At 38.4% G+C, this 12,737-nt stretch overlaps 1 protein-coding gene across 2 annotated transcripts in view; it reads right to left on the bottom strand.

Annotated features, from left to right (window-relative positions):
* Nucleotides 1-12,737, bottom strand: part of ASB5 (ankyrin repeat and SOCS box containing 5) — a 61,529-nt gene that overhangs the window by 24,693 nt on the left and 24,099 nt on the right. The window contains exon 1 of one of the 2 annotated variants that reach the window (XM_075197491.1): nucleotides 1,170-1,407. The exons of the other annotated variant lie outside the window; for it this stretch is intronic. Coding sequence (XP_075053592.1) covers nucleotides 1,170-1,281 — 112 coding nt within the window. The 5' untranslated portion in view covers nucleotides 1,282-1,407. Of the gene's footprint in view, nucleotides 1-1,169; nucleotides 1,408-12,737 lie in introns of those variants that run through there. 2 annotated transcript variants of the gene reach the window in all.

Below are 12,737 nucleotides of genomic sequence, written 5' to 3'. Positions count from 1 at the left end.
TAGGGGAGAGGCTGCTAAGCACCCACCTGTAAAGTGGGTTACCTCTTTAATGCGTCACCCCCCCCCCCTCCTCTGAGCTTGTTTGAATAATCCATTCACACAAAAAGAAATCTAATTTCTCCACATCAGTGATAAAAGGGAGCACTTGTGTGCCTATTCAGTGATTAGCAAGGTATTCTCCAGTGCCACCCAAATCTGAACCCCCACAGACACCTACATATTGCCCATATGTGTTTATTGTGTGGCTTAACCAGTAAAGATTCTAGTTAGGTTGTGATTTGAATGCAAGGACAGATGATCTACCAGCTATAGTTAAACTAGTTTTGCTCTTTTGAAAATGTATGTAAGACATCAGGGCCGTAACTAGGGCTGTACGACAGCGGCGACCGTCCAGGGCGCAACACTGAAGGGGGGCGCAATTTAGGAATATCTTAGGTTAATTTGGTTAAAATTGAGGGCTAGGGGGACGGCATTTGTCTTTCTCACCCAGGGCACTAGAATTCTAAGTCACGGCTTTGTAAGACATACTTGCATACGCAGAAAGTATGGTTTAAAATTTTATACTTATCTACGTTGAAAGTAAATATGCTGTAAGTGCGCGATTGCACTGATTGGTATTTTATATTGCTGAATGCTGCCCCATTTACAATGAATGTTCCTACTGAAAGGTTCATTGTAATTCAACTACACCTAAATTATTAGACACAAACATGAGCTTTAACTGAGCTCATTTTCTCCTGCAACCATTCTTTATGAAGTCTAAAATTGCTAAATTGTTTAATCTAGTAGTCAAGCCACTAAAATACAATTGATATATAAAAGATATTTACTATTACAGGCAAAAAATTATATAATCTGTATTAATCATTTTTGTTACAGGTTGTATTTCAACACACATGACGTTAGCAGTCGAGCAAAATGGATAGACCATATAGCTTCATGTTAATGATGTGAACAATTATTAATAAAAATATAATAGTTACTGATATAAAAATATTAAAATCCACAATAAGTTGATTATCTTGGGTTTTATGCATCTTATTTTAATTAATCCTCAAATTGTCACTAGTAACATCATGTATCATGAATATAAGTACGTTTTTAAAAACAAAATCCTCCAGTAAATGCCATCCCATTAAAGGCCTGCAAGCCAATGCTGTTTTACTGACCTTGGTTAGTGAGGATGCCCCAGCTAGCGCTTCGCTTTGCAGGATACTTTTCTACACTGTCTACTGTCCTTTTCCTCTTGAGACTATGCTGTGCAGCAGCCTCTACAGCCATTCTATTCCTTGCATACGTCTCCCTCCTCTGTGAATTAACAACACTCCTCAGGCTGGATTTTCATGTGCTATTCCGCTTAGAGAATGTTTGTACTGTATGCAGAATGTCAGCAACACACTGAAATCTTTTCAGTAACACTTCATAGTCTGGGCTGGTTGGTACTTAATGGGGGAAGGGATGGACTGCACCTAGTGCTTTCTATTTTTAAAACAGAAGGAATCAGCTTAGCTGCAGCAGGATCCATAGTTTAGGAAAGAAGGGGCTACATACTTGTGTCCTTTTAAAATAGATACTGGGAAAAGCAAATCAATCGATGTTTATTTTCTTAGAACCATGAATCCCACAGGGCTTTACAATTAACAGAATAGAAATGAATGATTTCTGCTGTAAGACTTGGTAGAATAGAAGGTTGTTGTTGTTCCTACAGTGGGAAAGACTGGCATAACACATCCCTTATCTTGCTCAATAAAAGTTGCACCAAAGCAGTTCACTTAAAATGCAGAGGCCGTCCAGGAGTCTATTTTCATTCTGGATGTAAGCCAGAAAACATTCTCCTATTGGTCTGGAGACTTCACTTTGCTTCCCATGAAAGATAAAGTGTCTGTTTAATGGGCAAGATTAACTTCTTGGCTGGAAAACCATACTGCACACACTATGACTTACAACAATCTGCACCAACGGCTGAAAAGTACAACTTCCTTCTTACAAAAACAGTAGAAAATAAATGACCTTGTGTCATGTGATATACATATATGCAGGCTATGTATGTCCATTTTAGGTGACTGGAGAAAATGAAAACCACTATAAGAGTTGCACAACAATATCTATACATAGACCTACATGGTTTAAAAACCCAGCAATGTTAAAATAATATTAGAAGTTAGAGATTGTGTCCATTAAGTATAAGTGTGCTTAGTAAAATGTACTTTGGTCATTTCAAAGAACATAGAGCATCCCAGACACAAAGCACAGTGTTTGCACAACTGTAGCCCAACCATATCTGTAAACAATATAGCTGTACATGTGCATGGGCAAATAGCACTGGTTTGGTTGTTAAACAACTGTATCGAACAGCCCGATTGTAGAGCATGTAAGGTTGAATAATGTCTCTCATTGTTCCACCTGGTTTTCCACCACACCAGATCAATTGGAATCTAATCCCGCACAGTATACTATCGTTTGACAGTTTGGTAAAATTGTCAAACTAACCAACCAAAAATCTTACCGTGTTTGTATACCTTAAGATTCCAATGCACATCCATGAAAGGTTATCAGCAGTACCTGTACAGAGCTATTGTGCCATTTTAAATTTACTTTAGATGTTCGGACTAAATTTCAATAGTCTTAACTAGTTTGAGTTTTAACTCATTAAGGCATATTTTAGCAGAATAATATTAAGGAAATTAATTATAGAAATGTAGATTTGTAAAACCTTGTGTAATTTTATGTTTTTAAAATCATATTTCAATATACTGTATGTTGATACATTTATTATATTGTGTGATGTAGGATAGAATTGCAATGAAGCTGGTAGAAGTCAAAACTTAAACACCAAACTGATGAATCTCGAATACACAGAACTTTCCTTCCAGAGTTCTTTTAATAGGTCCAAAATTCAGAAGGGGAAAGTTCCATCATGCAAGGTCATTTCCAACCCCTGCCCAGCTTGCAGCCAATCACAGGACTATTGGACCTGTGATTGGCTGAAAGCTGAGCAGGGTTTGGAAATGGCTGGGATGGATGATCAGCCCCACATGGATATATCCCTGCTGAGATGGTGCTCAGGAGATTAGTTAATAGAGAAACAATAGTTGCTCAAACTGGTTGTTGAAGCACTTAATCCTAGTTAATTAAGAGAAACTCACTCTTTTAACCCCTTCCATGATTTTGAGAAGCGACAGGGGTTTCAGGTGCTTCAAACTTTCTGTTCTCAGAGCAACAGGGCAGCACAGTGGCGTAGTGGTTAGCACTTCTGCCTCGCAGCACTGGGGTCGTGAGTTTGATTCCTGACCATGGCCTTATCTGTGTGGAGTTTGTATATTCCCCCTATGTTTGTGTGGGTTTCCTCTGGGTGCTCCAGTTTCCTCCCACACTCCAAAAACATACTGTTAAGTTAATTGGCTGCTAGAAAATTGACCCGTCTCTGTCTCTGTCTGTGTGTGTGTGTATGTTAGGAAATTTAGACTGTAAGCTCCAATGGGGCAGGGACTGATGTGAGTGAGTTCTCTGTATAGCGTTGCAAAATTAGTGGCGCTATATAAATAGATGATGATGATGATGGTTGGGCAGGAAACAATTTAGCAGCCATTTTGTATTTCTAAGTGAAACGTGCAAGCCACCTAGTTACATTTAAGAGTTAACAGTTGCAGTCCGCCATCTCATATTTCTAAAGATGTACTATGTAGTCCACACAAGGGAATTTAACAAACGTCTTTGAATGTGAAATTAATACGGACAATCCAAGTTCAAATACAGTCTCTTAGTCCATAGTGACCAATGGGGGCTGGTAACTGTAGTCACAGTGGGTAAGGGTCAAAACTAAGGGGATGGTGACTCACCTGGCTATTGAAACGTGTTTATATATAGATGAATTGCTGTATTACATTGTATTATTACATAATGTAATAAAGATGCCATTCTATCTCTCCTATTGTCCTTACCTGTTTGATCTGCACACCCTAAGTACTGGGTGTATTGAGTGAGTTTTGGCTCGAACATTCCTGTACGATGCCACACTCAGTTTGTTAGGTACACCTTTTTAGGTGTAGGACCCCTCTTTGCTCTCAGAACAGCCTGAATTCTTTATTGGCATGGATTTAACAAGGTTCTGGAAACATTCCTTAGAGATTCTGATTCATGTTATCATGATAACATCACGCAGTAGCTGCAGATTTGTTGGCTGCACATTCATGCTGTGAATCTTCAGGTGCTCTACTGGATTGAGATCTTGGGACAGCGGAGGTCATTGGAGTACACAGAACTTTTTGCCATGCTTGTGGAACCAGCTTGAGAGGATGTGTGCTTTGGACATGGCACATTATCGTGCTAGAAGCAGCCATTGGAAGGTGGATAGTCTGTGGCTATAAAGGAATGTACATGGTCAGCAACAATACGCAGGTATGCGGTGGTATTTGAACAATGCTCAATTGGGATTAAGGAGCTTAGGATGTGCCAAGAAAACATTCCCCACTCCATTAATGCAAAATTCTGTCCCTGACCTATCTGCATGTTACAGCAGACATTGAGATTAGTCAGGCCAGGTGATGTTTTTTCCAAATTGCAACTGTCTTGTTATGGTGAGTCTCTGCCCACTGTAGCCTCAGTTTCCTGTTCTTAGCCAACAGAAGTTGAACCCAGTGTTGACTTCGGCTTCTGTAGCCCATCCACTTCAAGATTAAATGCGCTGTGCGTTCAGAGGTGCTCTTCTACATACCACTGTTGTAAAGTGTGGTTATTTGAGTTACTGTCACCTTCCAGTTTAGACATTCTCCTCTGACCTTTTTTTTTTACCCATAGATCTGCAACTCACTAGATGTTTTTATGTTTTCCATTATCTATAAGCTCTAGAGACTTTTTGCATGAAAATCCCTGGAGATCAGTAGTTTCTGAGACACTCAAACTATCCCGTCTAGCACCAACAATCATTCCACAATCAAATGACTTAGATAATATTTCTTCCAACAACTGAATCACTTGAGCATGTCTGCATGTTTTTATGCATTGAGTTGCTGCCACTCGATTGGCTGATATTTGCATTAACGAGCAGGTGTACATAGAAGTGCAGCTAAGTGCCTTTCCCATAAGGAATATACACTGAACTTGGATTGTCCTTTCTAGCAAAATAATTTCAGCCAAGTTTCAAGATCTGTGAACTGGGCAATAAATCAAGGAATGACTGCCCTTCTGGGACAACAGGCATCTTTGAATGATTAACACTGGTAAACAAAGATTTTTTTTTGACAGGGCACGTCAGGTGTGTATTTTGTATTCTAATGTCAAAAATGATCTTAAAATATCTCTATAACCCATAATTTTAAAGTTATGCCCTCTTTAAGAATATACATTGTGATATACAACCCATTTATACAGCGTTTAGGGAGATATTTTTTTTTCTTTCAGTAAAAATCCATTGTTTTCTTTAATTATATTGTTCTTGGAAGATTAGTATAAGTTAAGAAGGGTACATAATTATAAGCGATTGAATGTGTGCACTTTGGATATGATATTTCATAGGAGTGATGACTAAGCAAGTAAACCTTTGTTACTAAGGGGTTCATGTATCAAGCAGTGAAAAGAGTGGAAAAGTGGACCAGTGGATAAGTTGCCAATAGCAATCAATCAGCTTTGAGGAAGCATTTATCAAGTACATTTTATAAAATGAAAGATAAATGCTGATTGGTTGCTATTGGCAGCATGATCCACTGTCACCATTCCTAGACAGTCGATGGTCACAGTTCGTTCTGTAAATATTTAATGCTGTGTGTTTTTCTGTCATAAGTTGGTACATATATAGTTCAGTACATATGTTATAGTGTTTAGAATACCAAGTGGTACAATGCCTAGAAATTGTGTTAACTATCCAAACTCTTTTTGCTACATTTGTGGTGAGGTAACACTTACATTTCAGAAATGTTGTTTTACTCCACTCACTAAGAAGTGTTATGAGCTTAAAGTGTTACTTTGGATGCAAAGTTGGAGACCAAGATAAAAATTGGGCCCCTCATTTTTGTTGTATAACTTTTGTCAGGTCGATCAAATTTTGCTGTTCCAGTTATTTGACTGGAACCAAAAGATCACTGTATAGTTTGTTACTTTTGTCTTACGAACATTTCAGGCATCAATTCTAAGTCAAAGCACACTGTGACATACCCTAATTTACCATCAGTCATAAGGCCTGTGCCTCATACTGAAGAATTGTTTGTGCCAAAGCTTCCAGTAAATGTTATAAATAGTGATGATGAACAAGAAATAGTGCCTGTAGAGCATGGTGATGATCATGTAAGGCTTGATCCAAACTGTTCATCTTCTGAATCACATTTAGTTACCCAAGGAGCTCTCAAAATCCTTGTCCGAGATTTGAACCTATCTAAAAGACAAGCAGAACTTTTAGGCTCCAGATTGAAAGGCTGGAATCTCCTCCACAAAGAAACAAAAGTATGTGTGTTTAGACATAATGACTTTAAGTATATTTATCGATTTTTTTAAAGTTAGCTTGTGCTTCACCACAATGAAAATAAGTTTCCATCAGTACCACTAGCTCATTCTGCTGATATGAAAGAAACATATGAGAGCATGAAACTCCTGCTGGATAAAATTAAATATTTAGGAACAAATAGAATGTCTGTGGGGACTTAAAAGTGATTGCTATTTTGCTTGAACTACAACTTGATGTACTGTTGCTTTCTTTGTGAGTGGGGCAGCAGAGACTGGAGAAATCATTACACTCAGAAGCAGTAGCCAAAGCGAGCATCACTAACTCCAGGAAAGTAGAATGTTGTCAGTACAGCACTCGTTGATCCAGGAAAAAAGTATATCTACTTCCTCTCTATATAAAGCTTGGTCTTACAAAGAACTTTATTAAAGTAATGGATCGAAGTGGACATTGATTTGCATACTTGAGAATTTTTTTTTCTAGGATCAGTGATGCAAAGATGAAAGAGGGGATCTTTGTAGGAACTCAAAAAAAAGAACTGGTTCATGATGAGAACTTCGATGGTCAGTTGAATCAGGCTGAAAAATCTGCATGGGAGTATGTCAAGAGTATTTGCCCAAACTTCTTAGGGAAACATAAGGCAAACAACTACAAAGAAATAGTGGACAATCTTTAAAAATCTTACAAGACCATGGGATGTAAAATGTCTTTGAAGATCCATCTCTTGGACTCGCACCTGGATTTCTTCCCAGCAGATCTTGGAAAAGTCAGCAATGAACATGGCGAATGGTTCCATCGGGATATTTCCATAATGCAAATGTGGTATCAGGGCAAGTGAAGTCCATGTATGCTTGTGACTATTGCTGGACCCTTAAAAGCGATGCTCCTGAGGCAAAATACAGCAGTAAATTCTATTCTTTTAAATTTTAAGTGAGTTAATCATCTACTATGTATGTATTGTTAATAAATGTAATATTGTAAACTTTAATTGGGTTTCACCCAAAAATGTGATAGATAAAATTTTGTTAACCAGTGGAATCAAAGGTGACATAAAGCAGGCATCTGGAGCATACATCAAAATACATTAACTCATCCTTTGCTTAAATACAGTGATTTGCTGGAAACCACATTGCCTAAAGCTTTTCAGATTTTAATATTGATCATGACCACATTAATATATTATGTTTCTACGTACCCTGATTGAACTATAATCATGACACAGGTCTATTAAAATCAATGTCACACACAAGTTGTAATTATCAAAACAGTGTTTTCTCTAATAGTTAAAAAATGCTCATGAGAGCACTACTAAAATAAGCATTTCTAAATCACAGAGGTTACACCAGCCTAATGTGTTTATATGTTTGTCTGAGGTTCATTCACCTTGGGCAACCTCATGGAAATGTAAGTTATTATTGGAACACACATTCCACACACATTATAGTCCACCACACAGGTTAGAGGTTATCTCTATAGAACATATAATAAACAATTCAGTTTGGGTACAGTATAGATATGCTCTCACTTGTCGCTCATTCAAACAGACAAGCAGTAAAAGGAGCAAGTGCATTACTGGACTATTACCCTGTAAGTCTACTTATTGCACATAGGAAATAATTGGCTAAAGCACAAAAAGTCCATTATCACATTGTAAAAAGAAGTCATACTGGTGAGTATGGAAGTTGTACTCTGCAGTTATTGAAACAAGCTGAAGAAGAAAACACTAAAAGTGAGTAGAACAGGGGCAATGCTGTTTTGCAGCTGCCAATACATACCAAAGAAAATACTCAAAATCATACAGGTGGTACATTACAATCTAAATACATGTGCTGTGTTGGGCATCACAGAAGACATTGAGACGTTAGATCGGACATACACGGCAACAGAGAAACTAAAGGACAATGCACACATTGAAACACCAAAACTATTACCAAAAATAAGGATGTCGGATACAAAAAGTGTGATTTACATTCACTAATAAATGTTTTTTTTACAAACTGCACTTGATATACATCACAGAACTCCTTAATTTTGCACTTCCTGGTGCTCTCCTACTCTCAGGAGACTGCAGGCTAGATGTATAAGCACCACATCAAATTTTGAATTTTTCTCTAAAATACTGTTTGATTTAGACTAATATATGGCTTGAAGCAATCAGGAAGATACACCACAATGTACATGTAGCTATGCTTTTCAATCCAGCAAACCATATTAAAATTTTACTCATTACTGTCCACTAGAGGTCAAACAACAATCTGTATGAAACATAAGTAACCAGATAGACTTCACAGCCTTCAAAAGTGTCATACACAGGGCTGTCTTAACAGCGATATAGGCCTCTGGGCAAAGCTCTGCACTAGGGCCCAACCTAAACAACCACTCACAAGAATAAACATGCAAATTATCAATTAAAATTTAAGTTTATATTTATTGGTACCTCCAACAAAAACAGTGTTTAAACATTAAAAAACATGCTCTACAGCAGAGATTAATCCACACAAACGTTTGGACAATGTAACATGAGCTTTGAAGTTGAAAGACAAGAAATTCAACATAAAAATGATACTCAGTTGGTAAATCATACAGTAGGAGATGGCACATGAAATTACTATTACTTATTTAATATTAATAAAGTGTTTAACACAAACAATTGCAAAATGTATTTGCAGAAAATTGCTTTATAGTTGGGTTGAAGTCAATAGTCTTCAGAATGTCATGTTCCATAAGTGAAAGACAGTTCAAACGCTGCTGCCCCATTGTGCTGCTAAGCTGATTTTTTTTGTCAGTTTTGAAAATGAACGTTCAACTGCACAATTGGGTTTGAAGGTTTTAAATAAATCTCCTGTAATAATATATTGAAAAGTTGGCAAGCCTATGGGGCCCCTATGATCATGCGGCCCCCGTCCATGCGTTAAGACGGCTCTGGCCACACCATATACTTAATCTCAGTAATAAGTTAAAACAATACATGTAACCAACAGAAGAGGCATCACTCTGTAATTAGCAGACATTTTAAGGTAAGATAAACAAGTGTTACAAGCTATAGCAAACAAAGCTTACAATTTAACTTGATTGAGCTTAAAGCTGAGAAAAGAAACAACAGGGCATAAGAAAGGGAGAACACGGCAACAACCCTGCAGATCTACAACCTGTGTTTCCCTTTGAATCAGGCCCCATGTCTGCAAGTTTACATAGACAACTCTTTTGCTTATTTAAATATCAGGCTTGCAAATCCTCCACTTTTCTCTATATCCACTCATTGCCCAGCTAAAAAGCTGTCATGATCATGTGCATAAAGTATATGCAATTTAACTATACAAAAGCAGGTGCTTAGTGCAAAAGCAATTACAATGGTGTTGCGGAAGTGCACAAACAGCTATATGCCCATCAAAAGTAATATCATAGAACAATGCATGTACTGACTATAGGCTCAACTAAAATGAAAAATGACGATGAAGTGCTGTTCTCTGATAGCATTGGGACACCAAGTGCTTAAGAGTGCCTTGACCTGTATAAAAGTTAACGACTGGGTCATTTTGTCTTTATATCAGCCTCCACACCCTGTAATTGCTTCCTTATATATAAGCAGCTGTGGCTGCAAGATAGGACAATTTGAAGTCTTTTGACCTGTAAGTTGACTCTTAGCTCCTGTTCCATTGTTTTTCTGGTAATATCTTTAGTTCCTGGTAATTCCATCTGTTCCAATTTGTTCCTGGTAATTCCATCTAGTCCAGTGTATTCCGTGATCTGTCAGCATCCACTGTATTCCTAGTATCTGCAAACCATCCGCTGTATTCTTGGTATACGCAATCATCGGGCCCGAGTCATTAAGGAAAGTAAGGCAAAAAAAGGAGTAAATGTTCTCCGGGACAAACCATGTTACAATGCAAGGAGTGCAATTGAGTTTATTATTTTGCACATAAGTTAAATACTGTCTGCTTTTTCATCTAGCACACAAATACTTGATAACGTTATTTTTACACTGAAATTTAAAGTTCATCCTGGACATGCCCTATCCCAACTATAAATATGTCCCCACCTCCCCTCCAATGCAACATGGTTTTGCCCAGGTGCAAAGTTACTTCTTTTTTATGCTTTGCTCTCCTTAATGACTCAGGCCTATCCAGTATATTTCTGGTAATTGCAGCCATTCGCTAAATTCTGGGTATCTTCAGCCAGCCGCTGTATTTCTGGTATTTTCAACAATTTGCATTATTCCTGTTGTCTTCAGAAACCTGCTGTATTCCTGATTTTGTTACCCAGTATTTAACTCTTTAAAGTCACTCTTGACCTGTACGGAGGGCTATGACCTTCATAGGGATGGCAGCAAAGCCTATACCTCCTTGCAGTATGTATACCTACCCTCTGGGGTGTATCCTTTCATTATAGGTAGTGTTGAAGTCGTATAATTGGATGAACGAAAGTATATTGGTTTAATATTGGTTTGCCGTGCGTATTGCGAAGCGTACGCCACGTGTTACGTGACGTGGTGCGTTCGCACGGTAAAATACGCACGCACACACTCGCATTACAACAGTTAGTTATTTATATAATTTCATATTGGTTCTGTTACACTGTAATTCAGGAGCAGATAGTATTCGGTTTATTATTAGTCTATATATATATATATATATATATATATAGTGATTATATGTACATTGTAGTGTTATTAAAGGTTTAGGTAATAGGAAAGGTGTCATGCCTGATATCATATTGAAGCCCCAATCATCAGCAGCTGTCCGGTGCAATCGGCGAAGAGATCGCACATTGCATACTTTAGTTATTGATATTAGAGAGTAAAACCTTTGTATGATACTGGCTATGAAAAGGAGCAGACCCCCTGGAGAGAAGACCCCCACCTTTGGATTCCTTAGATTGAATCAACCTATTACCTGGCTGGCCTGGACCCACCCAACGTCTGGACCTATAGAAACAATCTACGTCATCTCTATTGTTCACAATGAAACACTGACTGTATATATATTAGCTGCATCTCACTGGGGCTCAGTCAACTCTGACACAATATTCTATACAGAATATTGTCCATCGGGTCCCGTGGTTGCGCAGCGTGCGCAAGCGATTGCAGCGGTATGTATGTATTATCTTTTGGTATTGGCTGTGCTGTACTGTACTTTATCATGATATAATAATGTATTGAATTGTTGACCATTTACATCCGTTAAAAATAAATCACTTTGTGCGTTGGACACACATTCAATTGATTGGGCAATGCTTATTTTAAAACGATAAAATTACTTTAATAATTTGGGGGCTCGTGAGCTTTGGAGGTTTCGTTGCCGATGATACGCAAGACCAACGGATTTCGGTTCCTCAACAAAGGGTGGAGACGCGTCATAAACGGGTAAGAACGCATTGTGTTCAAAACCTGAATTTTACTCTGTGTTGTGAAACCGAATGTCCGTTTTGCATTATCTAGGGCACGCTAACTAGAACCTAGGGACAAAAGAGAAAACTGTTTCTTTTTTCTGTCATTGTGCGTTTTAACTGTATTGCATTGCTTAGCGTATGTGTATTTCCTGCTGTGCGTACGCGAACTTCCGGTAGACTTGCCACGTGGTTAAACAATCGTTTTGATAGTTATTGTACGTGTATAGTATAATTACTTGTGAAAGCCTCTGAGGTATTATTACTGTTGTTGGGAACTTTTGATTTTCTGCGCAGAAAAGGTGTATAGTGTGTGATGTTGTAACGTAGATACACTGTTTTATTGTTGAGGTGCTCAGTTGCTGTCTGACGAGGCGGATTGCCCAACTGAAGGACGGTATACAGGGCAGGTATACCGAATGCGAAAACAAAGTTTTCGCAAAAGCGCTACCAATAGATCGCAAGGTTTGCTAATAATTAGTATTGGTAGGCAGTGCGATCCGATCGCACCGTTAGTGCGAATTGGTGAAGCAGCTAGGAGGAATTATACTGGAAAGGCAGGTTGATTGTATTAACTTGCACTCCCAGCGATAATAAACTCAGCAGATTTTTGTGGTTGAGCCAGGCTATCGAGGAGCTGATAGCCCTTGGGGCCCACAGTGATATTTCTGTATTAGGGATCCTCGCCAGGGGCGAGAAAAGCGAGTGAACGCGGCTAAAGGAAATACGTTCACCGAGCATTATAGATCTCTAGCGGTGAGTATAGCAACAGAGTTGAAATTATTTAGTGGAAAGAACAGAGCATTGCGGTGTGTCTGTGTTTCACATTTGGCCGGAAGGAACAGAGCATTGCGGTGTGTCTGTGTTCCGGGTAGAAAGTATATTGTGCAACATGGGTGCTAGGCATACGCTAGAGATT

Source organism: Mixophyes fleayi, chromosome 1, assembly GCF_038048845.1.
Source record: "Mixophyes fleayi isolate aMixFle1 chromosome 1, aMixFle1.hap1, whole genome shotgun sequence".
In the NCBI taxonomy this organism is placed as follows: Eukaryota; Metazoa; Chordata; class Amphibia; order Anura; family Limnodynastidae; genus Mixophyes; species Mixophyes fleayi.
This window is presented reverse-complemented; position numbering and strand designations above follow the sequence as displayed.